Below are 26,792 nucleotides of genomic sequence, written 5' to 3' on the forward strand. Positions count from 1 at the left end.
TACAGGTGGACAGGAAAGACGCAGGTTTTCGCCAACTCTACCGTGGAGCAACTGTAGTAAATTCATGTTATTCAATAGTTAAATTGCACCGATAACCCAGTCTTCAAAATATTTATTATTCATCTGACATTTGTCATGCCAGGTGGAATGTATAAGGACCGTCATCATCTCCACAAACACAACTGAATGTCTTTTCAGACGAACCACTCAACCACAGGAGGGAAATAATTTGACTCTCAATGTGGATGTGATTCAGCCGTGAGTCAGTAACATGCAAACACAAACCATAGCTAATCTGCAGCAAGACCTATTTTAAGTGATATCTGTGAGACACCAGTCTCCTCCTTGTTTAATGATGTGGCTTTAAACAGAAGAGGCTTTTGGAGTCGTGCATGCAAACATCTGTTCGAGTGCTAATCTCCCCAACGAAAGCATGGACGGAAATGTTTGTTGATAAAGGATTTCTCGATTGTCGACAAGGCGAAAAACACTAAGAGACTAGAGTTAAAAACAAAACTTGGAGAACAGTAACAGTGCGCAATGTTTTAGCATAAAAAGGACAGAATTGACTCCAATAATTTTAATAACTGACCTATGTGAGCTAAAAGAGCTGAACACTAATAATCCGAACAAACACGTTACACAAAATTACACAAATACAATACTTTAATCAATCTGCTCAATGAATAAACACATAAGTGAACAGGAAGTATGTTGTAAATATGCTGCTGACTGTTCATGTTTAACTTAATAAATGTCATCTTCAACATGTTAGTTTGACAGATTTTTCTAACTAAAATTGTAATTTCAGAGAGAGTACTGTCAATAAAATTAATGACACAAGAGAATTTTGAGTAATTCATAAGAGGTGATTTCCAAAAGGCAAAACTGTGACTGAAAAGTATTAAAACAATTCACATCATCTGTTGCAATACAGTTATCAATATGTTCATATTTTCTCACATCTGGGAAAACAAATACCCTGCAATATAGTTTATTTGATTTGATATTCATGTGCGTTATGACTGAGAATGTGGCATACTGACATTTGATGAAGTGCATCTGCTTTAATTTCCTCTCTCGCCCACCAGTGTTTATAAGGGCCCAGTAATTTACCCGCAGGAGGCTAACTTACAGCAGTTCACAGAGGTGTTTTAACTGCACTTTCACAATCTTCTAATGTCTCTAAAATCACCTACTTCCAGTCAGCAGTCAGAGGTCAGAGGGAGAGAAACACTCACTCAAGTATAACACGAAGCACTGCAGCATAAACAACACAAATGTGCATGGAGCATATGCTTCAGAAACTGCAGATTTATCTAGATATAGATGACACATTTGTATTTGACAGATACTATAAATCTGCAGAACTGAAATCATTTATCTAAACATGCCAAAGTGGAAATGGAGTGATACCGATCAGCAAGCATCAAGTGTAGTATTGTCACGCTTACTAAGCCAAGTAATTACCAAATGCTATCATTTTAAATCAACTTTAAATTTATATTATATATTTTAGATAGATAGATAGACAGACAAACAGATAGAAAATATAAAAAGGATATATAATACATTCAAATTAGCATTTGTGATAGTATATAAAATAATTATATATTAAAATAATAAATAAATTAAAAACCTTATAAATTAGGACTGGAACAGTACATTGAAAGTGAAATCCATTACAATATATTGATAATTCAAGTTATATTATAACATGTCTTATTGACTTCTTTTTTAAAAAACAAATATAAAATTATGCATATTTAATAATTATGAATGTTATACATTATTTAAAATATCATATATTTAGACTGGAACAGTAAATTGTCCTTGAAAACCAGAAACATTTCAAATTATATTCTAGAATGTATAACAGTTTGTTTGTTTTTTTACAAATAAATGCATTTTTATGTGTTACATATTTATGAAATATGAATATTTAACATTATACAAAATATGACATATTTAGACTGGATCTATAAATTTAATGTAACTGAAAATCAGTAAAATCTGCTGTAATATATTGAAAAATCTAATTCTATTATGAAATGAACTATTTATAAATTAATTGATAAATCACGCACAACGTCAAAACAAATGCATTAGAAACAACGTGTGCTGATTTTGAGCACCAAAATGATTGCTGAAGAACAATAACAGTGCACTAATAATGTTTTAAGAAAAATATAGAAAGAATTGACTCCAATCATAATCCAACCAGTACAGTAAACTAAAATAACTGACCCGCATTATGAACATTAACTCCAAGGAGAAGCCCAATAAAGAAATTGTGTCAATTCTTAGCACCATATTGACTTAAACACTCCATTATCTCTATGCAAATCACAAGTTCTTAGTTTCAACTAGATTTGTATTTGCTTTTACACAAGAAAAACTTTGTGTAAGGCAGCAAAAGAACAGGTGGTAATTTTTTGGCAAGCTTAAGGTTCAAGTGATGCTTGTGCATAAATAAAATGCTGCATCAGAGCCTGAAACGCTGCCGTTGTCATGACAGTCAGAGCACATTTTGTTTTTTTGTCAGAGCTCAAGAATCAACAGCTTCTGTGTTGCCTGTGCAGAAGAAAAGATCAATCACAGTTCAGCATGCAAATTAATGCATGACCAAATCGCAAACTACAGATTTCACTAACAGTTTTAAATGCATCAGAAGAAGACCTATCCTAAATGTTTACAGAAACCAAAATAGGCAGCACACCCAAAAATCAACATATTTGCCACTTTAAACCCATTTATTTATTTTTTTTATCAAAGGCCATGAGAGTGACAAACTCAATGCCACAATACAAAGACTGCATTATCTACAAAAAATGGTGAACCAGAGTATAATAAGAGGTTCAAGCTGAACATATTTCAAAGAAAATTAAAATGAGTATAATACAACTATCTACTGTTCAATAAACATGTAATGTCACTAAAATGCTACATTTCTCATTGAGGCAGAAAGGTTGACTAGGACAGTTAACCTGTGTGCACTGCAATGGACCAGCATGCTGACAAAGAGCAGATGAACATTAAGAACATATACGTTCGCAAAACCCTCAGTGTCATCCTCAAACAGAACGGAAAAAAAAGAAGCAGCAGCGAGTCAGTAGCTTCTGAGAAAGCCGTTTAGAAGCTAATTGAAACAATTTTCCCTTGCTGCAGGGGAGGCCAAATTACATCGTCTTTGAGAAGCGAGATTGGGAAAAGGAAATTCTTTGAGTGAACTTGGAGGTTTGCAATTGCTCAGAGACTGCGAGAAAAGGCAATTGTGAGAGCGACAGTTGTAAAGCAAATGGCCATTTCTCTGTCATTATCGTTGCTTTACATTACGCTTTCATCATATGTGACACATCCCCGCTGCCTTTATCATATCTCAGATGGAACAAGAACAATAGCAAAAACAACAACGTAGCCTAAACAAATATTGAACCATGAAGAGAAGTCATACAGTGACTCCATATGTAAAGTGATATTCGTGGAATTCAATTGGGAAAGGTCTGGAGCACAAGGCATCACGTAGACGAGGTAAGCATCCCATTAACAACACTGAAGGCTACTCAAAAGTTAATGGGGATACGGCGGTGCCGACTGGTCAGAGAACGAGGGAAGACATTTGCATTTAAATTGGAACAACTTCCAAAATCCTATCGACCCACAGAAGTCGAGTGCTGGACAGGATTGAGTGTATATAGTGATGGTGGGATGAAGGAGTGATTGTAGAGACACCATCAATGTGAATCCACTCTGAGGCAGGAAAGAAAGACGTTCATCCATAGATCCTCTCTAGATGGCAATGGATATACTGAAGGCTCAGAAGAACATTGTGGCTCCATTCATGTGCAGTTCTGTACTACTTAAACTACTTTTATTTTTTTTCTCCATCATGGCCCTGTTAGGCCTCTAGTGTGGCAGACACCTTATTGATTTATTTTATTAGATTTTTTTGTAAAATCTGATTGATAATATAAATAAAAAAAATCTAATTATATGATGATTTATCATGTATAAAAAATACTTATATACAAAATATTAAATATAAAAATAAAAAATATGTTGGAACCAGATTCTTTATTTTAATATACAAAATATATTTTATCATATAATTTGAATTATGTATAAAAAATGAATTACTAAATATTTAATGCTTTGAAACGTTTAATTGAAAACAGTCAAATATGAAAACATTTTATTTGAAGCAGGCATACATACATGCACACATATACATGTATGTATACACACTTAAAATATAAAAAAATATGAAAATCATTTGACTTGTCCTGCATTGATGTCCCTAAAGTAGCACACAACTAAATATAACAATATTATACAACTAATAACAACAATATTTTTGCTAAATATTGTAATGTTTTGAATATTTAATTATTAATACATTTATTTTAAATTTACTGCTCCATTATCATTTATTAATAAATGCATTTAATACATAGACACACACACACATATACTTCTACATAAAATAATTCTACATATGTATACGCATATAAATACATAAAATATATGTTAAAATAAGAAATAATATAAAATATATTTGAAAATCAAACAATAAATTGTCATTAAAAACCAGTAAAACCTGCTGTAAATCATTGAAAATTCTTATTATATTATTAAATGTATTATTGATTTTAATAAATAGAAATGATATACACTTTTTTTTTTCCTCATGACAGTAAGTCAGACTCCCACCTCTTGCCACATATTGACCCTTTCTGGTCAAGCTTTGGTGTCTTCCTCCCCACAAAATAATTCACTAGTTTGTCAAAATCTATCTGTCTGACAAGGTCTGATTTTATTGGCATAAATGTAGTGTGGGGCCCAATGGCCCTAAAAAAATCCATCCCTGCTTCTTCCTTCATCCTAGACTTTTTCTTTTCATTCTTCAACCTTCCTTTTTTCCTCATTTTTATCAGAAGTCTTCCAAGCCCCTTTTTTCTCCTCAAGTTACTGTCATATCTAATTCACTGGAAGGCACAATCATACAGACCTGCAGATGGTGTGCTAAAGAGCGACGCCGGTTTGTCTTATCTCTATCGCTCCTGCAGTTTTGCAGGGACACCTGTCGTCAATGAGACAGTCGGCTGCTTTGACCCGACTTTATCTTACCCCCACTGGACCCTTCTCACCGTAGCCCAGCTATTTACTACTCTCTTGAAGGCAAATAGCAGCTCCCTGCTATGAAATGGCCAGAAATACTTCAGGAGCCCGTCTGTAGTAAAGGGCAGGCTGAGAGGACCAAACGATTTGATGTGTGAGATGGCCATTAGCATATGGTAATGAAGTGAGCTGTTGCATTTATGACAGATTATTGCCATGTGGGGGGGGACAAATTGTTGTGTACTGCTCTAACAAGCGCATGTTAATCAGATTTAGATTAAAAGAATATTTCACCCTCATGTCATTCCAAGCATGTATTACTTTCTTATGGGACAAAAAGCATCAGAAAAAAACAACCCCATGCAAGTAATCGATCAATCAGTCAATCAATGTTGAAAACAGTGCAGCTTAATGAAACAAAAATATGTTTCAAAATGTATTTTAGATGCAAGTAAAAACTTTTCCTATCTTACATTTAGGCTAAATCCAATGTGGATGGAATAGAGAGCAAAGATTTACAATGAATTAATAATGCAATGTAACACATTTGAATAAAATTCAGCAAGGAACATACTTTAAAATATGAATTTTTTTCAAATATGTTTTGCTGTTATAGACAAAAGATTTTCTTGGATTGTATTTTCTTGGATTGAAATATATAGAACAAAATACATTTTCAAATGTGTTTTATATATATTTTTAATAACTTTTTGAAAAATATATTTACTGTACATAAAAGTAAAAAAGGATATTTACATAAAATAAATTATAAGGAACCTTTGTACCTTATTAAGCCCTAAATTACATATATTTCTACATCAAAGTTAAAAATTAATACTTTAAGCCTTTGAAGCAGTTCTGGCACAGTGACAGTTTTAAATCTTTTTTTTTTTGAGAGCTGTAAAAGCTACAGTATATGGACAGTCTAGTTTTCTATAGTACGGTGCTTTCTTTAGGGCCGGATGCAGACAAACTGAGAGCGGAGTAACCTGAACCCTTTCCCATGGAACATTCCTCCATTGCTCTCTGTTAATGCTTTTCTGTATTTACCTCCATCTCCGTCTGTCTTTCTAGCTGATGGGCTCAGCTTTCTCGCTTTTTTGTTTTCCTTCTCTTTCATGCCGGTCAAACCTGCCAAGTGCCCTGACCAGTTCCTACAAACAAAAGCCACGCTCAGACTGTACATTAAACAACCAGCAAATTAAAAACAAAGTGGATCATTAAATTACAGCAAATTGTAGGGTTATATATATATATATTATTACTAAATAATGCAAACCATTATACATAATATGAAATATTATGTGCATAAATATACACCTTAGCAACTGTATAGCAACATCATGGTAACCAATTGTTTTGCATAGTCAGGCACACAAAATGTGTCATATGATATAAATTAATAATACATAACACTGGTAAAATTAATATTTACATAATAGTATGAATATAATGTTCTGGAATTAATTTAAATATTAACTATTCAGCTATATAATATAATATATAGACAACACAATACAATATAATAACAATTTTAACCTGATACAATGATTATGATGCTAAATAAATAAAATAAATACCTGTACATTTACAGGAAGCAACCCCTTAGCAACACCTTGGCAACCATTTACAACAACCTAGCACCATAGTAGTGTGTATTGCACATTCAAGCTCTTGTAATCATGTAAGAGACTCAGAACTATATAGAATTCATATAGAGGTCACAATCGAATTACACAAGCTCTTGTATGATCTATAAGCAGGAACACAGACTTATCTGGTTTCTATTGACTCATATTTTATGTATTCAAGTGCAGCAGTCCTCTGAGGTCTCGTTTCAAATCACAAACATTTGACGTCAACACTCCTAGACAGGTGTCATTTTCACTTGAGAAAGGACATAACACTCCTGTCCAAAGAAACCAGTTTGGTCCAGTGTGCCACAGCTTCCAAATTAGATCTGGGAGGAAAATCATTACACAAGTAGATGGACGATCGAATCTTCTGGGGCCTTCCAACCCTCCCTGAGTCCCAGCTGAAATTTGTTTATTTGTATCCTAATGGCCAGCGTGGCATTACCTGTCACATGCCATCTGAGATGTTTGACTGGTTTCCATTTGTGTCTCCCTGCTTTGCCGCTCAGTATTTCAGCAGCATTAGAAGAGGGGCAGATAACTCCCATGACCCTCCTGCTCTCAACCACACAGGACATGAGGGTCACTGATAGCTGACAGATGTGTGGACTGCTGTAGTCGCCCTTGTCGAGTTGTTATTAGGTACAATCTGTTTTTTTTTTCTCTCTCTCAAAATGGCTGAGATAGGATTTCAGGACAGAAGATATGTCTAAATAACTGGAAAAGCCTATATGTGCTTAGAGAGTTCTCAATAATGCAATAGAGATAAGCTACAAAATAAAAGGTCTCTAACAAGCATTCGGGGGGGGGAATCAGGTGCAAAATTCTGATTGGATGAGCCACATTCAAAGCTTTTTTAAAATATCTTGTGACAAAACATGACTTCTGAATGTAAAACATATCTGGCTAATGACCTCGATTACCTGGACAAATAATGTTCTGTTTTGATTTTATTCATCAGGAAGGCTCAAGTATCCCTCATCGAGACCAGCGCTATGGTTTTTTAACACATCATTCAGCAGCATTATTATTACAGAGGGAGAAAAACGACTTAAGGGGTTTCATCTCCCTTTAAAACACTTGAGCTTGTTTGTCTAATCACATGCTTTGACAATTCTGGGTGCAATCATGAGAAAACTATCCCTGAGATGCAGATTTAGTTGTAAATTAAATCCAGATGGAAGGCTTTAACAAAAAAGTCATTCGAAAATCAACAAGTATGAAATTTCACCCTAAGGTCAAATAATTTAACGCCCATGCAAATTAGCATGTTTAGCTTATTCGGTTTTATTGAAATATATATTGCAATTTTAACCTTTGACGCCAAGTCATAATTTCTGTTGTATATGTAGATTTAAAGCAAAAAGAATTTGGAATAGTATATATATATATATATATATATATATATATATATATATATAACAATTATAATTTATGCCAGATCTTTATTTATAGTACTGCAAGTATAAATTATTATAGTTAATACAAAAAATTAAATTAAATTAAAATATAACAGAGAGATTCCCATACGGACTATATTGCCCTATATCACTGAGTGATATTGCCATATACTGCATGTTACCATAAGACAATATACAAGTGCATCTCAAAAAAATAGAATATTGTGAAAAAAAGTTCATTTTTAATTGGAACTCATTTCAAAAAGCAAAAGTTTCATTTATTATAGATTCAGTACGTGTAAAGTAAAACATTTCAAAAGTTTTTTGTTTTAATTTTGATGATTAGAGCTTACAGCTCATGAAATCCAGTATATATATATATATATATATATATATATATATATATATATATATATTTCCTAAGATCAATCAAAAAAAGGATTTGCCAAACATAAAAGTTCAGGTTTAAATTGAACTTTTCAATTATGTTCATTTATGGTTTTATTTCATATTATGGTTCATTTCAGGTTTAAATTATGTTCATTTATGCACTCAGTACTTGGTCGGGGCTCCTTTAGCACAAATTCCAGCATCAGTGAGGAATGGCATGGAAGCGATCACTCTGTAGCACTGCTGAGACACTATTGAGCCTTCAGCTCGTCTGTATTGTTGGATCAACTTTTTCTCATCTTCCTCTTGAAAATATCCCATAGATTCCATATGGGGTTCAGGTCAGGCATGTTGGCTGGCCAATCAAGAACAGTAATATCATGGTCAGCAAAGCACTTGGAAGTGGTTTTGGCACTGTGGGCAGGTGCTAAAGTCCAGCTGGAAAAGCAAATCAGCATCTCCATAAAGCTTGTCAGCAGATGGAAGCATAAAGTGCTCCAAAATCTCTCGGTAGACGCTGCATTGACTTTGGACTTGATCAAACACAATGGACCAACACCAGCAACCGTCACGGCACCCCAAATCATCAATGGCTTTGGAAACTTCACACTGGACTTCAAATAGCTTGGATTCTGTGCCTCTCCAGTCTTCCTCCAGACTCCAGATTTCCAAATTAAATGCAAAATTTACTTTTATCTGAAAAGAGGACTTGTGTTTCTCGATGTTTCTGTTTCAAAAGTGGCTTAGTAGCCCTTTTTTCTTGAAGACGTCTGACCATGGAGACTCTTGATGCACTGACTCCAGCTTCAGTCCACTCCTTGTGAAGCTCTCCCAAGTGTCTGAATCAGCTTTGCTTGACAGTATTCTCAAGCTTGCGGTCATCCCTGTTGCTTGTGCACCATTTCCTACCTTCCAGTCAACTTTGCATTTAATATGCTTTGATACAGCACTCTGTGAACAGCCACACCTTTAACCCTCTGTGACTTACCCTCTTTGTGGAGGGTGTCAATGATTGTCTTCTGGACCATTGCCAAGTCAGCAGTCTTCCCCATTATTGTGGTTTCAAAGAATTTATACTGTAAGGATGGTCATTTTGAGATACTGGATTTTGAAAAAACTTTTGAAATGTTTTACTTCACATGTAATGGTTCTAAAATATATGAAAGTTTCACTTTTTGAACCTTTTTCCACGATATTCTAATTTTTTTTAGATGCACCTGTATAATTTTCACATATGTTCTCTGGATAAATTATAACATAAAATCCCCATAGTAAAAATTGTAAATGTACAATTGCCTATGTACCAGGGGTATTTGCTCTGAGAAGGCAAGGGAGTCAGTGGAGAAAGAAAGAAAGAAAAAAAACTTTTGAGGACTTTGCCTCATTTCAGAGTACCACTGCACACCAATGATATGTTTTGTATATGCTTTTGTAATAAATAGTTTAAAAATGTTTAATCTTTTACATTTACTATAATATCAACAACATGTATGGATCAGTTATATGATGGATACACATGTACATGACATGTGTCCACAATTTAATTAAACATACATATAATCATATACACATGACTATTGGTGTTAATACATGAAACTGCTCCAATTTGTACTAGGTTTCATGTGTTTTTACTTTATACGACAATACATTTCATATTCATACATTTGTTTATGGACCCACACATAACATTGAGGGAAAACCCACAGCTTAATTTGTTGCCTAATTTTAGTCAAATAGTGGCCATGATTTAACTAAATTAAAATAAGAAAAGGATAATTAATTATACATGGCCAAATGGGAACACATTCTTAATTCGTGGCCTATTTTTCCCCCTTTCCCAGGGCTCTGTACATTCCAAACTCTTACTGTATTTTGCTACGTTATTTGCACCTGACACACTTTACCACACAGCTCCCTTTTCACCAAAAATGCATATTTTTTAATAAAAAAAAAAAAGTTATATAAATATATAATATATATGTTTGCTCTATGTTTGCATGCATATGTGCTTGTTTACCTCACCCATTCACTCTGTAACTGCTCATCCTTTCATTCTTTCGCCCTCATTCCCTCATTCCTCTGTCTCGCTTACTCATTATTATTCCAGCCGCTCCACAGCAGGAGTAATTGGTCCGATCAAACTTTCTCCCAATAATGCAAACAGAATCATTACCCCTAATGAAGTGAACACTCTGAATGGCTAGAGAATGCTTGATTTTTGAGAAATAAGGTGCTCTTGACAAGTCAGATTCAGATGCTGCATCTGATGAGAACACACCTGGACTGAAGCTCCTAATCTGACGTCTTCAGAGACACAGAACCTGCTGTGCTGAAACGCGCCTGACTCAACCAGAGCCCCGCATCTCCCGTAAATGGACACAGACCTCCATTTGTACAGTACACTGTCTGTGAGCACAGCTTGTTAACTTCACTCCACCGAGGACCCTGTAGAGATAGCGTGAGAGGGAGAAAGGGAGAGAAAAAACTGCAGCAGTACCAGTTGCATTTAACGACCCTCTCAGCAGACAGAGGCAGCCAGCATGGGACAGTTCCATTTCACTGGCAGCTCATTGTCATTAGAATGCCTCTCTTTCAGCATCATCCACAGCCTGGTTTGTGTTCCTCCTTTGATTCGGCTTTGTGAGCTGCTGCTATAAGCAGAAGAGCACAAAGGCTTCTAAAAGCCGCTGGAATAGTTTCTACTTATGTCTATCAAAGATTTCTTGAAAGGAACTAGTCAAGTCGACATCACACAAATGTGCATAAAAAAATTGTACATATATAAAAAATGAATACAGATGTGTGTGATGTTGACTGGTCTAGTCCTTTTAAATATTTGTATGCTGAATAATAAATATTAAAATGTCAAAAAGTTAATTAAAAACAAACAATATAGTTGTATACAGATCTACCTATCTATCTATCTATCTGACTGATTAAAAATAAATAAATAATAATTAAAAAAAAAATATACAAACATTCATTAGCTTGGGGTCAGATATGTATTTATTTAATTAATTTTCTTCCAGCAAAACATGTATTAATACGGACAAAAAAGTGAAAGTAAAGACATTTATGATGCTAAAAATTATGCATTTGATGATGCTTCAAACCTAAAAAATATGCACCACAGTTTCGATAAAAAAGGCAGAACTGTTTTCAACACTGATGGTAATAATAAAAAAAATGGATTTCTGAAGGATTATGTACAATATGTGTGTGTGTGTGTACACTGTATATATGTCTTCACTAAAGATAAAACAAAAACAGAAAAATAAATATAAATATAATAAAATAAATATAAATCAGCTATACATACAGCTGATTTTTATATAACTTTTTCTATTTAGTGAAGGCATTACAACAGATTTTGTACAGTCTCACTGCTAAGAGTTTTTAATGAGAGCTGAAACGTCCTGCATCAACAGAAAAACAAATTATTGCAGCTGTCAACTGAATTCTATCAGACGTTCAACAATCACCTGAGTGAATGAAAAACTGCACAGACGTTTCACAATGTTGTGTTAAAAAGTTTGAGTGGTTAGAGCAAGCTTTAAATTATGTTGTTCAAGCTGTGATCCTGAAATAAACAGCAGAGACAGTTCCTCTGAAGTTCCTCTCTCATGAGCACAAGTTCATCTTTGATGCTGTGAGAGAAACTATGTTTTGAATGCAAAGAGAATGGGGTTAAAGACATGCTACAATGCTTACACACACACACAAAACATAGTCATATGCCTTGTTTTGTTAAGCATAATCTCTTGTCAGTGCTTCCTATAGCATGTAGAGTGTAACCAATTCTGTCTTAGACCATCAGTAAAGAATGTAGTTCCTCTGTCCTGTGGCGTATACACTGTGAATGTACTAGAGTCAATATGTTATGACAGCACTGGAGGCAGAGAAGATAAATGTAGACATGGTAAGAAACAGTGTACAGTAAATATCTTAATCATTCCTAAACAGTAGGTGTACTGAAACATTGATTTATAACAAGAAGGGAAAGTTTGCCAAGATTTTCTGTAATGGTACTTGAAAGAAAGGAAAAGAAATGTTTAAAATGTAAAAGTTTGGGGTCTTAATACTTTTCAGCAATCATGCATTAAATTTTACATTTTTCTATTTAAAAAAAAAAAAAAAAAGGTATCCACGAAAATATTAAGCAGCACCACTGTTTTCAGTATCGCTAATAATAATAAACATTTCTTGAGCAGTAAATCAGCATATTAGAATGATTTCTGAAGGATCATGTTACACTGAAGAGTATAAATGCTTGCATTACAGGAATAAATTCCAATTTAAATCAACTATTGGGTCATTCAGTGTCAACTCAACCAGAGATCCCCGGCTCAAATTTTTGAATTTGCTAATATTTTTTTCTGAAGAAAGATAAACATGTATAGTGATAAAAGCCAAAATATTAAATGTTGTGGATGAATATTTACGGAGTAATCCACCATTTTGTAGAGGGGGGACAAAACGGCAATTTTCACCTGAGATTCAGAGTAAAATGACTTCAGAAAGATGGCAGCATACACAGATATTGGTAGGTCTATTAGTAAAATCTGTTGATTTTAGCAATCTTTGTTGGATTATGTACCAATGGTGACCATTCAAAATGGGGAAAGAGCACTTTTCAAGTTTTTTCTCCAGAGTTTGCAGACCTGTAACTCCAAAAGTATTAAAGATATCTTAATGTCCTTTTAGATATTGGGTCTTAACAAACTTCCATTTTACCATCTTTATTTTGAAGGCTCTATATGGTTCAGTTCAACTCAACTTCATTAATATCTACAATATTTAACCATATACAGTCAATGAATAGTCCTACCTCTTCAAATACACAACAACTTCACTCTGCTGAATGGCATAGTCAAAAACCATGGTGGTATACTTTTTAGGATCACAGGATGTCTCCAATGAAACCAAATTAACATTTTTATGAGTGCCTACAACATTTAACAGGAGCAAAAAAAAAAAAAACTGCTGTGAGTGCCAAATGTTCAATATACTCTCCAAAGTTTAGACTAAAGACCTGCCTGCTCTGTCAAGCATCCAATGATCCATCACACAGGATCATAATGCCTTCAATTCACCTCTGCCGTCCTCTACACCCAAAAGTACTTTGAATAGCCTTTTTTTTTGCAATGTAGATGTCTCTTTTGTACTTTCTGTCAAACATTTACCCACTACCTTTCTATATTTGTGTCCTCCTCCTTGGGGTTCAGTAATTCGATTTGGAAAATTTGAACCTGCCATTTCAAAACCAAAGGCTGTAGGAACATATCAGAGCTATAGATTTAAAGATCAAAGCAATGGTGGGAAAAATGAGTTCAAAACAATGGCTGGCCCCTGAGAAATTACAATGAAAAAAAAATGGAAGTGAAAATGAACAAAAGATACAGAGACAACCACCAAAATATGTCAACTCCCTGGGGTGAAGAGGATCATTATTCACAGAGCATACAAACAAACTAAAAATGGTGTCAAAGAGATACAACATCTATTAAAACGGGTGCAGGGAAACTTCAGCATCCATTAAAACTTGTCCAGTTCAGCTCCAATATATCGCTATAATTGTGTGAAATGCTTTTCTGTAATTCTACAGCTATTAAAGTGGACACATACCATAAGCTAATGTACTGTACTGTAAATATTAAGAAACCATATTCTAAGAGAAATGTTGAAAGAGACAGTGAGAGAAAGGGAGCAAGAGAGAACAAGGGATTATTATCAGGAATTTTATTCATATGTATATATAGAAATATATTTAAGCATATTTTATATAATTATTCATATATGAAATTTATTATTTAGTAAATATATTATTATTAATATTATTTATATTATGAATACATGTTATCAAAAAATTATATATATTGTTATAAAGACATCATAATATATAAAAACACACCATACATACATAAAAGCATGTCTGTGTGTGTGTGGGGGGGGGGGGATTTCTGAAGAACAGTGCTCAGTTTAACTGTTCAGAACAAACAAGGGACTCATGAACAACCATCACAATACAAAAACATAGATCATAGATCATCCAGGTAACGGTTTAGTTATGTTTATATTACTATATATTATAACTATAATTTATAGATTTATAGAAATGTGGCACAATGTAGGAATTACAGCTACTAGGAAGATAACTGTGGTTTAAATATTAAATTAAGACTATTCATTTTGGACCAATGAGATTTCACTGTGGGCGGGGCTACCCAGCTTGACACCACATAAATAGAAATAAAACAACTGACTTAAGGCCCGTTCACACCAAGGACAATATCTATAAAGATAAAGATATTAGCGTCCACACCAGCGAACAGGATTGTCTTTTTATTCTGCCACTTTAAATTCTTCAGCTCCTTATAGCAGGATTGATTCTGATTGGGTGTCAATGTTTTTTTGTTCATCAACAAGAAAAATAGTTATCATATTGTTTCTCTGTGCCTTTATCGTTATAGCTGTGCTGCTATTCTTTAAGACTGAGAATGATTTTTAAAACTATACCGTTGTCGTTATCTTTATAGTTACCATCCTTGGTGTGAATGGGCCTTTAAAGTCCTGATTTGTCACAGGCAGTTAGGACAAAAACTCAGATTTACATCTCGCAAATATCATTTTGTGCTTGAGAGACTGTCAGCTGTAATCCCGTATTTATCCATATAACTATTAGACCATTTCCAAATCCCTTTCATTATTCTGGTATAGCCTAGCAGTGAAAGATCTGGGCTGGAAATCAAAAAGGTTCAAAGCCAGCTAAGGCCGATTCTTCAACCAGCCCGGCCTTGATCAAGGCACTTAACCTGAGGCGACTCTAGAGGGACCATCCCTGTGTCTTAACACGACATTGCTCTATGGCGATGTTGCATGAAAGAACATAAAGCGAGCTCCACTGGCCCTGGTTGTGTGGCGGTAAATAATGAGCCTCAGTTCCCCCGGGCTCCAGAGTGGCTTTACGGTCTTTCTCTCCCAGCTATCCTATACATCACAAATCCTAAAACAGATCTAGGCAAAACCGTCATAATGAAGCACAACGAGATGAATGCTGCAATCATCAGCCACTGATAGATGACGGGAATAGAGCTCACTTTAGATGGCAGCCGCTGCTCTTTAACAAAATATAACATTTGATATAAACTTGGCACTAGCTGTAACCATTTTATGGCACATCTAGTTTCTTTAAAAGGTTTCAACGCTTCAAAAACGATTACGGCTTCAACTGGGAAGACATTTCAAATCTTACCTCAGTAAAAGCGTTAATACATAAAAACACTAAAATACGTTTGAACAGCTATTTAGAATGAAGCACTCAATAACTGTGATGTTTAAAGGAATGCTCATTTTACAACTCCCCTAGAGATAAACAGTTGAGTTTTACCGTTTTTGAATCCATTCAGCAGAAAAGTGGAGTGTTCCTTTAAACTAACTGGATCCAAAGACAACAGGGAAAGACAGGAAAGCTTCCAATTCACTCATTCATCCACTTGCTTATGTTATATCTGTTATTAATAAAACACATATACTTAGGAAATGATTCAAACTTTCAGTCATGCAACACATATCAAAACCTGAAACTGGCACACTTGACATTTCATACTGTGACTCATCAATTCTGTAATCTGCAAGACAGAATTGAGCAACCTGTCAACACTGGCTCTTTTTTTCTAAACCTAGTGAGGTATCTATGTAGGCAGCCTTTAAAGGCATCAAAGGTGCGCTTCCAAAACAAAGCTGGTTCAAAAGGTATGCAGCATGATTGTGTTGCCTTCTGTAACAAAAGCTCAGGCAGAGCGAAGTCATAGAACCCAAGTGCAACTGTTTGAAACGAACTAACTACAAAGCAAAAAATATCAAACAAGGAACCAGAATAACCCAAAGAATGCACAATGACTCACCAAAGGGCCTACAATACAAGCACATACTTCAAACTTAAGTACAAGACTAGGCAAAGATTTGTGATAAACACTAGAATGTTTGTGTAGATGCATTACCTGCATGCAAGCTCTCTATTAGCATTAGCATTCATCTCGATGGTAGATCTCAGAAGCACATGGCTTGCATGCTGCCATCTTTTTTTTCACAGGCACATATTGGAGGTGCTGGAAAATTACAACGCTGATTGGCTGATGGTACCACAAGAATGTGAAAAGGCCTTCACTATAGTGACAGGGAAAAATGTACTTAATGCTTTTAAGTGAAGTGACATACTAAGGATTCATAATATATGTGCCAATAACATGTCTACTTTTCTTTAAAGAAATGTTGCATTTATTTTTACTTTGTCAGAACACAGAGCTGAATGGCCATCAGTGACAAAACATGATTTTGTCAGTGTAATGTTACAGCATTTACCAGCAGGTGCTAAATTATTAATGCTAAACTCTTGGTATGCTAAAGAGGGCAAACAAGGAAAAGGTGTAAATAAAGAAGACTACTCCAGAAACAAGGAAGCAATATAGAACACTGGCATGCTTTCAAAATAAGAGCATGATGGAGCAGGAAACATAAAACACCAGGAGATCTGAAAAAGAAAGAATGAAAATGAGCAAGATGGTGGATAAACCAGGGACCTCTAAAGACAACATTAATAATTAAATATAGGCTATCATTAAAACAGTTTTAGTAGTCTACATTAAAACAGCTGATTATCCCAGATTTATGCGCTCTTTATTTTTATGCTTGTTGTCAATAGCTTAGCAACATGCTAATGCCAAATGTTATTGAAAACTAAAAACCCAATAATTGTTTGTGTTGTGTATTTTAATACTTATTAGAATATCTTGTTATAAGCTTAGTAATATGCTAAATGCATGCTACTGAAATCAATAAAAACAGTTCTATGATATTTTAACAAATATTTGCGTGTGCTGGTTATTTTAAGGGCATTTTTTTGTGTTGCCATATATGCTTATTCAATTATTTATGTTTATTTGAACATTTTATCATTAGCTAAGCAACATGCTAAATGCAAACCTCTATTGAAATCAGTAAAAAGTTTAGTCCTATTAAAAATTACTGTTTACCCAATATTTATGTGTGCTGTGTATTTTTATGTATATAAGGGTGTTTTGCTGCTATGCCCATTAGCTTAAATGCAGACCTTTATTAAAATCAATAAAAACAGTTCAGTCCTATTTAAAAAAAAAATAAATAGACTGATTACCAAATATTTGTGTGTGCTATCTATTTGTATGCGTATTAGAGTATTTTATTTAGGATTATTTGAACATCATGTCATTAGTTTAGCAACATGCCAAATGCAAAACTCTTATAAAATTAATAAAAAATTGTTCAGTCTCATTAAAAATGTAGTGTATGTCCACACCGATAGCCTTGTGAGTAGCGCACCGACATACAGCGACGTTGTGGTGCGGGAGTCCTGAGTTTGAATCCCAGCTTGAGAACCTTTTCCTGGGTCCTGTTCCATAAAACAGGTTTATCAAATAATCCAGGCTTATTTCAGTCAGTCTGACTAATTTTGAACCAAATCAACTGACAATAAATCAGACTAACTGAAATAAACCTGGCTTATTTGGTCAACCTTATGAAACAGGTCCCTGATCCTGCCATCTAACTCTCTCTCTCCCACTTCACTTCCTGTCAGCTCTAAACTGTCCTGCCATAATAAAGAAATAGATAACGCCAAAATACTAAAAGGCCAAAATAAAGAAATAGATAAATGTACTGTATACCCAATATTTGTGTGCTATGTATTTTTAGGCCATTAGAACATCTTGTCATTAACTTAGCAACATGCTAAAGACAAACTCTACTGAAATGACTAAAACTAGCTCAGTCTTATTTCAAAAAGTGTACTGTTTGCCAAATATTTGCATGCTTTGTATTTTTATGCTCATTAGGACATTCTGCAATTATCTTACCAACAGACTGAATTCAAAATAGTATTATAAAAATACACTGATTAACCAATACTTGTGTTATTTTTAGTATTTTGCCATAAGCTTTGCAGAATGCTAAAGCCAAATTGTGAATTTATGCGAAGAGTACTATTTATATGATGCATTGTTTATGTGGAGTGTTCCAAATCGGTTACTTGTGAGATTTCCTTTCAGTTAGGATGCTGCTTATGCAGGCAGTTGACAAGTCAAGCTCACTAGGTTTTGGATGTGATTGCATGTCCAAAATGGTTTAGAAACAATTACAGTATGTAGTCTCTGAGACCAACCAGAATAAAATTTGTTGCACATAACCACAAAAAGCCTATGTTCCTAAAAAAAAAAAAAATGTACAAGGGTGTTGAGGATTGCGACAAGTACACACAGTGTTATATTATACTCAGCAGCCAACAGCACCTGCACACTAGAAAACAAGAGTACACAACATCTGAGACTGACACAGACAAACAGACGACAGAGGACTAGAGAGGCAAACAGAGACTGTGTTTGTGTGTGGATTTGTGTAAGTGTTTAGTGCAGAATAAAACAGAAACTTTTGAGTGAAAATAATAGACTTTATTTTTTCCAGAAGGCAAAAAGAACTGACTTTAGTACATGGCTTACAGCTGACTGGGTAGTTGGCCAGCACCAATACAGCTGAATAAACACGAGAAAATACGGTCTAGCAAGAGGCGATGATGGGTGAAGAGGGTCCTCAGAGGGTTCTGGGGGGCATCAGGACTGCTGTTCCAGAGCTTGAAGTGTCATCCTGTTGTGCTGTTTAAAACTGAAACCTCCTCCAGTGAATCTAGGGCCATCCGGACGTTGAGGCTGGATTACAGGCTGTCCTGCCTGGGCGAGATTTCGCTCCTTCTCCCTGCACAGATGACACAGAGCGGGAAAATACAACATTAGGGGTCATACACACAAGATGTGCTCTTAAGTTCTGTCTACGCTGTCTGGATTTGTCTTCATGTACACATATATCAGATGTTTATTTTATTTTATTTTATTCCTTTGAAGTGTTATTAGTGTCTCACTTCATTAGGGTTGAAAAATGTATTGTTAAATTTAATTTAGAAAAATTACATACACATGTAAATAAATAAATACCTCTGAAGTCAGTAAACTTGTTTAGTCCTATTAAAAATATTTTTAATTATAATTTAGATTGTGTGTGACAACCTCAGGGTTGCTGTAATAATTACAGAGTAAATTGCTTTGGATAAAACCATCTCTTAAGTAACAGCTTGCAAGTTATTTCATACTTTGAAATCTGAATATGATATTTAATATTTTTCATAATAAATCGTATTCATAATAAGACCTTTTTTTAAGAATCAGTTGCATGCATTTATTTGAACAAGTGTGTGTGTGTGTGTGTGTGTGTATATATATATGATCATAAATAACTGATCATATGGCCTTAACAAAACTTATGGCAATAATTGAGAAATTCCAATAATAGGCATAATAGACTTAAAACAGCATGTCAAAAAACAAACAAGCAAACAAACAAAAAGTGGCATTTTTATGCAGTGCTTCAAAGTAAGTTTTAAATCAATAAACCAAACAAAAGAAGCTGGCAGTGGTACAAACATCTTGAGTGTACTGAGTGTTCACACAAACTACTGTAACATGTATGTCTTCATTACGATTAACTAGTGACAAGTTGTTAAAATGTCTTGAGACCCTGAGATGTTCCATTCCATTGCACTCGTCTAACGGCTGTTAAACGCAAGAAAGCATCCCGAGTGTGTACGACCCCTTAAAGTGCAGGAAAAATGCACGGCTGGGTATGCTTTTCTATTACCGTCCCACAGATAAACATCCACTGAGAGGTGAAGCACCCACATCTAAACAAATCACAAAAAACATTTCAAGCTACGCACACATAAACTTTCTCTGTCCTCTTGTAGCTTACGCTCCTGTCCAACACCCACACACCAGACAAAAAGAGCCACACGCTCTTTCTGTTTCCCAGGAGGAAACATCTGTTACTATCCAGCTCGCTTTCAACTGTGCTCCAGTGATCATGGATCTCTCGTTCAACACATTAGTATTCCAGGACCTCTCAAACACACACGCATCTCTCACTTACTTTGTTTGTCCAATAGCAAATGCCATCAATTAATATTCACTGACTGTGTAATGCAATTTCACAGTGGGGCCGATGAAGACATTTGGCAACAAGCTTTAAACACGAGCAAACATGCAGCTTGTCCAACCTTTGTTTTTCCCACTGGTAAACAAACAGAATGAAATGAATGTTGCTAGTAAGATGAAATATGCTGATTCTTGGATGTGGCTCTAGACATCTGTGAACAAACTCTGTGTGGTTGACAAGTAATATCGTTTTCATCTGGAACAAACAACTGCCAACAATCTGTAGTTCACCCCAATTGATTAATAACCTTCTTGACCAAGTAGGATGAGTAGGATGAAAGGGATTTGCTCTGTGAGGACATCATCAGTATTTTACGAAAATACAAGGAGTTGACTGGATATACACTACCAGTCAAATATGATTATTTATTTTATTTTTTTGGAAGAAGGATCATATGCTCACCAATACAGCATTTGTTTGATCAAAAATGCATTAAACAGTAATATTGTGCATTAATATATATATATATATATATATATATATATATATATATATATATATATAATGATATTTATTATTAATGGTGAAAAAAGTTTTTTTTCTGCATAATATTTTTGTGGAAACCAATATACCTGTTTTTCAGGATTTTTACAATGTACGATATTTTGTAACATTATAAATGTCTTTACTGTCACTTTTGATTAATTTAATGCATCTGTGGTGAATAAAAGTATTAATTACTTTAAAACATCTTTTTAATGGCTGCAAAAACTGGTTTCTACATTGATAAAAATAAGAAATGTTTCTTGACCAAATTGCATTTTAAAAATATATTCTAAATAATAGAACGCAGTCCCTTTAAATTCTTAAATTCTTAATTGTTTACTCCCTTTTGATTCATGAACGTGTCTCTACTACTCTACGTGATTTTCACAGTCATAGGAAATCAACACGCGCTGTCGTGAATAATTAAGTAAAGCATCTTCTCATTGGATAAGAACACACAGTCTCATGAATAATTATGAGACACAATGAGTCATCGCTGTACAAAAAATGTAAGAAAACATCACATCCTGTGACACTGACACGATGAAGAATTCAAACCCCAAGGATAAAAATAGCACAAAAAAGCTTCAAATGAACCAGTTTTCTCTTAGAATTAATATCAAATGACGCTAACATTATCTTCTATAATATGCAGCAAATTAAAATCTCAGAAAATGTAATTTAATGTTTCATGACCCTTTAAATTGTTTTTAGTAAAAGAGCTGTTTTTATCTTGCTGAAAACCTGCTTTTATCGATGATCTCCATCTTTTACAGCACAAGCAGACTTGTTGGCAGATGCTTGAGCTCACAGGTCTCCACTGTGTCAGAGCTGCACACTGACTCAACAGTATTTCTAGTTCTGAGTGTGGCGTACTTGAACTAGTTGCTGATATCTGAGCGTCTCAGCTGTGCAGCGGGTTAACTGTACGTGTCCACTGCCGCAGAGTCGAATGTGCATTTCCAATGCATTTTCTATTGGAGCTGACTAACGCAGGGGATTATGGGATTGACAAGCAGGGAAAGTGGAGAGAACATTAAAAAGTTGAGACATGCTATATGGTGGGTGTCAGCCAGTCGCTGTGAGATGAAGGCAGTGGATTCAATCTGTCAGTAATGTCAGACATTCTTTAGGGTTAAAAGCTTAAATTGCTCAAGGATGTTTTTTAAAGATTTTTTTCAAATGATGAATATGTTTAGCAGCCATTACTCCAATCTTCAGTGTCAAATGATGTTTCAGAAATCATTCTAATATGCTGATTTGCTGCTCAATAAACATTTCTTATTATTATCTGTTGAAAACAGTTGTGCTGCATAGTATTTTTGTGGAAACTATGATTTGTTTTTTTTTTTGTTTTTTTTCTCTGGGATTCTCAATAAAAACTGAATGATTGTTTGAAACATTTTTTTTTTCTGTAATTTTTGATTTGCTTAATGCATCCCTGCTGAATAAATTTCTTTAATTAATTAAAGATATTTTAAGCAGTATAGTGTATAGTGTATTTAATTTAGATTTCAAATGCAGTTTTATTGTGTCTATGTTTTTAAAAAGCATTAAATTGATACCAAATGTATACTCTAATGTATTCAGATAATAATTTCAGATTTTTCAACTGTGTATATTTATGAATTGTTGACCTAGTATTGAAAGCATTAATGAAGCCAACTAAAGACAATCAAACTGCTGAACATTTTACAGAAACTACCCCCTCCTCCCCCCACACCCAAAAAAAAAAACTGTCCTCTGAGCCTTGCCATTATTGCATTAATTATTAATTATTAATGTGATTAGTAATATTGATTTTATAACGTTTAAATGTCAATCCAAAAGTAACACAGAAGCATATCAGAAGCATATTGAGCCAATAAGTGGTAGTAATAATAATTATTATGCAATTTCAGGGAATTTACCATAGAATTGTAGAAAAGTTTTTAACCTTTTTTACTTTTATAGTGCACCCCCCCCCCCCCCCCCCCCCCCCAATTTCCATCAAATTTGCATGGTTGTTTAGAATTATAGGATATGCCACCATCAAGTGGCCAAACTAAGTGTTTTAGTAAAAGCAGCTCTGCCCCTTGCTAACGTTTTGGCATCCGGTTATGACAGTGAGTCAAAAGTGAAACTTTTTTTTGATAATTATTCATATTCACCAATCTTTCTGCACTGGTTCGGTTCATGATCGGCTGAAAAACCTAGGACTAGTTTGCAAAAGTAGGTTTTCAAAAAAATGCAAAATACCCTAAAATTTCAGTGAGGCATGCGTCTATTCTGTCGTGAGCCATGGATTCCAACGATATAAGACACTTGAGCCTGAACGGTTTAGTAGTTATGAAAATTGTGTGGTTAATTTGACTACAGCAGCATACAAGAAGTGAAAAGAACTCAGATACAAACAGCCAGTATTTTTGTCTGTTTTGAATAAAAGCTGGCTGAACACAGCTCTGAATCATTGTGGCCCAATTTAACACCTGTTTACTTGTTTATATGGAAAAAAACAAGGTATACTGCAGTGTTCCCGCTGTCCCTGGTCTTTAATTACACAATGGCCCTCCATCAAATTACATCCATCTATTGTTTATTAAAAGCATGATTAATTTATTGGAGCAAATCAATCAATCAGCATGTTTAGCAGCGCTGTAATAACAATCTAAGGGAAGTTTAAAAATCAGTGAATTAGGAATCAGGACATAACCGTATTATATGGAATTATGCAGAAAGCAGTTACATTACGTGCTGAGTTTATTCAATGCGTCCCCATGCCGGTAGGAATAATAAAGGGAAAGATATGATTATTTGCCTGTCTTTCAAATCAGTCAGCTCACTCCATCTGGCTGATTATGCGTCCCTTCTACCACAGTAATTCAATTATGATCTATAGTTCCACGTAGGCAGGCGGAAACAGAGAATAAAGTAAAGAGGGAAGAATGGCCGCTGTAGAGATTATAAATCAATAACAGACGATGATTTGTATGTGGTTGGAATGTGAAGGTTTCACATCTTTAGGAGTACGGCAGTGAATATTCCTCTCACACTTTTTCGCTTTTCTTCTCATCAGCAAAATGATACAGTAACTCTTGACATGTTAGCGCATATTAACGTCTTTTCAAACCTACATTCAATGATGCAATCAATGATTAATGGATTCATAAAAGATCTAAAATAGCTTTCTAAATTTTTGTGCTACAAAAAATACACCAAATGCACCTAGGGATGAGCATGCTGGTAATTTTAGTCCTCTACAAATAAATCAACAGAGGATCCATTTGTGCTATTTAACATTTATGCTAAAAATAAATTAAAAAATCATTAACTTTAATTTAGAAGATGTATTTCTTTGGTCAGAGCCAAAAAAAAAAAAAAAAACCTGCTGCATCCATATTTTTAAGAAAGCTTGTCAAGTTAAAAATAGTTTCACAAACAATAGCAATCAGACTACAAGGTACTGCCACTCATTATTTTACAATTCCACACTATGCTGCTAGTAGCAAAGACATTACACCGCATATTTAATCACACTCCTGTGAGTGCGTTTTGGCTTAGCTGGTTCCTTTGCTAAGACAATAGAGATCTGCCATCACAAAACTCTATGATCCTGCTCGTGAAACTCTTCTCAAAGAAGCAACCTCTTCTATAATGTAGCATTGAGAGTGTTTATGTGTATTTTGCGAGCAATCAAACTTCCAACTTATTTTTCCTTTTCTACTAATTTCATGTTTCTGTGTATCGATGTAATCAAATCTTCCTTTACAGATGAAATATCTGAAACTGATCCCACTTTAAATGAAGTTCCCAGAGACGTCAAACAAATCTCTAAAGTCCAGGCAAACAGCCAAATAAATGACTCCTCTTTGAACATCATTGGGCGCGTTTCCATCTACTATCAACCGAATACTAATGTAATCAATGTTAATGTCAGCTAGACATTGAAAGCTGCCGTCTGTGGAATGTAATTTCTCCACAGTGCTCAACAGAGGATCATTTGCATTATGTTTTGGCACAAAAACACTGACTTAACTGGAGGATGCTCTAGAAAGACAAGAACCATCTCGCCATCTTTCACTTAATCTCACTCCACTTTTTTTTCTCTACGTCTCTCCCATGAGACCGTGATCTTTATTGTAATGGCCTAAAAGTGGCTACAGCCACATCCATGACTCAGCGAATCGCTTGACCAGATTGGAGTAGACTACTCCTTAACCACAAGACTTGGCTAAATACCAAGATTCCCTCCATAATTAAAGTGCAAGATGCTGCTTTTCAATCTGAAGACAGTGGTCGCAGTACGGTTAAATACAGTGTGTCTCATCCTAATGTTAGAGGAGGATGGACTCCTCCAGCTGAGCCTGCTTCCTCTCAAGGTTTTTCCGTCCATTACCTAAACATGTTATGGTTTTTGATTTCCTTATCACAGTTGCAATAGTCACTAAGGTCTTTGAGACATTAAGGCATTTTTTTTTTTTGCTTTGAAACAACATGGATTGTGAAGATGTTCTATACAAATATGCATGAACTGACCTGACCTTAATGCTAGATAAAAAAGAGCAAAAAGTCAAAATAAGCCTCCCAAAAATATTTTGTTCTCTTTTTTTGTGTTTGATTATTTTTGATGACCTCATAGACAGCAGCAAGTCTAATAGGCTGCATTCACACTAATATGCAGATCTATTTTAAAACATCAAATGCTTTGTCCTGTCCTTAAGACATAACTCTGTAATTTTCCATTATACAAGCACTTTGAGATGCAAATGCATTTCACTGCTCAAGCACAGTTACACATAGCAGCATACTGTAACGAACACACACAAAGAATTTATTCCAAATGGAGTGAATGATGCCTTCAGAGTATTTGGAAGGTAAAACACTGTATGCCCGATTTCACTGCAATTCGTACATATTTTGCGAGGTGGCTAATAGGGATGTGCGGGTCTAGTCGACTAGTCGATTAAACGGTACAGCTCCTACTAGTCGACACTGAAAACAATGGTCAATTACACGAGAGAGAGAAAAAAAAACATGATTTTATCATTCAAATTACCATCACTTTAACGATACATTTAAAACATTTTAAATAACAAGTTAAAATAATTTTTTTTTAAAAGAATACATATCAAAATATTTAAATATATACATTTTTTAAAGGGGTCATATGATGTTGCTAAAAAGAACATTATTTTGTGTATTTGGTGTAATGCAATGTGTTTATGCGGTTTAAGGTTCAAAAAACACATTATTTTCCACATACTGTACATTATTGTAGCTCCTCTATGCCCCGCCTTTCTGAAAACCGTCAATTTTTACAAAGCTCATCATTCTGAGAAGCGAGAATGTTAAGCGGTCGTCGCCCCCCAGCGCCCTCAGGAGATCGTTCTGCCAACCCTGCCATCTATGGTGCTTCAGAGCGCAGCGGTCTCCAGCGAGCACATATATCAGTCTCTTCCGCCCGGTATCGTAGCAGAGTTGAGATGCTTGCCACCCCTTCGGTGGTCTCTAGAGCAGCTGGTTCGGTCGTTCCCTGCCGGTGGTTACACCAGAGGCCAGTCTCGAGAGACTGGTTCCCTTAGTAGACTAGTTTGCAGCGTGGAAACTACTGCCAAATGTGTCTCGATGGGTCCTGCGCACTGTAGAAAGAGGCTACAGGATCCACTTCGGTTCTCGTCCACCTCAGTTCAACGGGGTGATTTCCACGTTAGTG

General features: G+C 35.0%; 1 protein-coding gene across 2 annotated transcripts in view; it reads right to left on the reverse strand.

Annotated features, from left to right (window-relative positions):
- Window positions 1–19,005: 19,005 nt before the first annotated feature.
- The window catches only part of LOC306873153 (cilia- and flagella-associated protein 58-like), a 99,316-nt gene continuing 91,529 nt past the window's right edge, over window positions 19,006–26,792 (reverse strand). For both annotated transcript variants that reach the window (XM_079422233.1, XM_079422232.1), the window contains exon 18: window positions 19,006–19,324. In XM_079422233.1, coding sequence (XP_079278359.1) covers window positions 19,183–19,324 — 142 coding nt within the window. In that variant the 3' untranslated portion in view covers window positions 19,006–19,182. The remainder of the gene's footprint in view (window positions 19,325–26,792) is intronic.

Source organism: Barbus barbus (assembly GCF_936440315.1).
Source record: "Barbus barbus genome assembly, chromosome: 7".
NCBI lineage: Eukaryota > Metazoa > Chordata > Actinopteri > Cypriniformes > Cyprinidae > Barbus > Barbus barbus.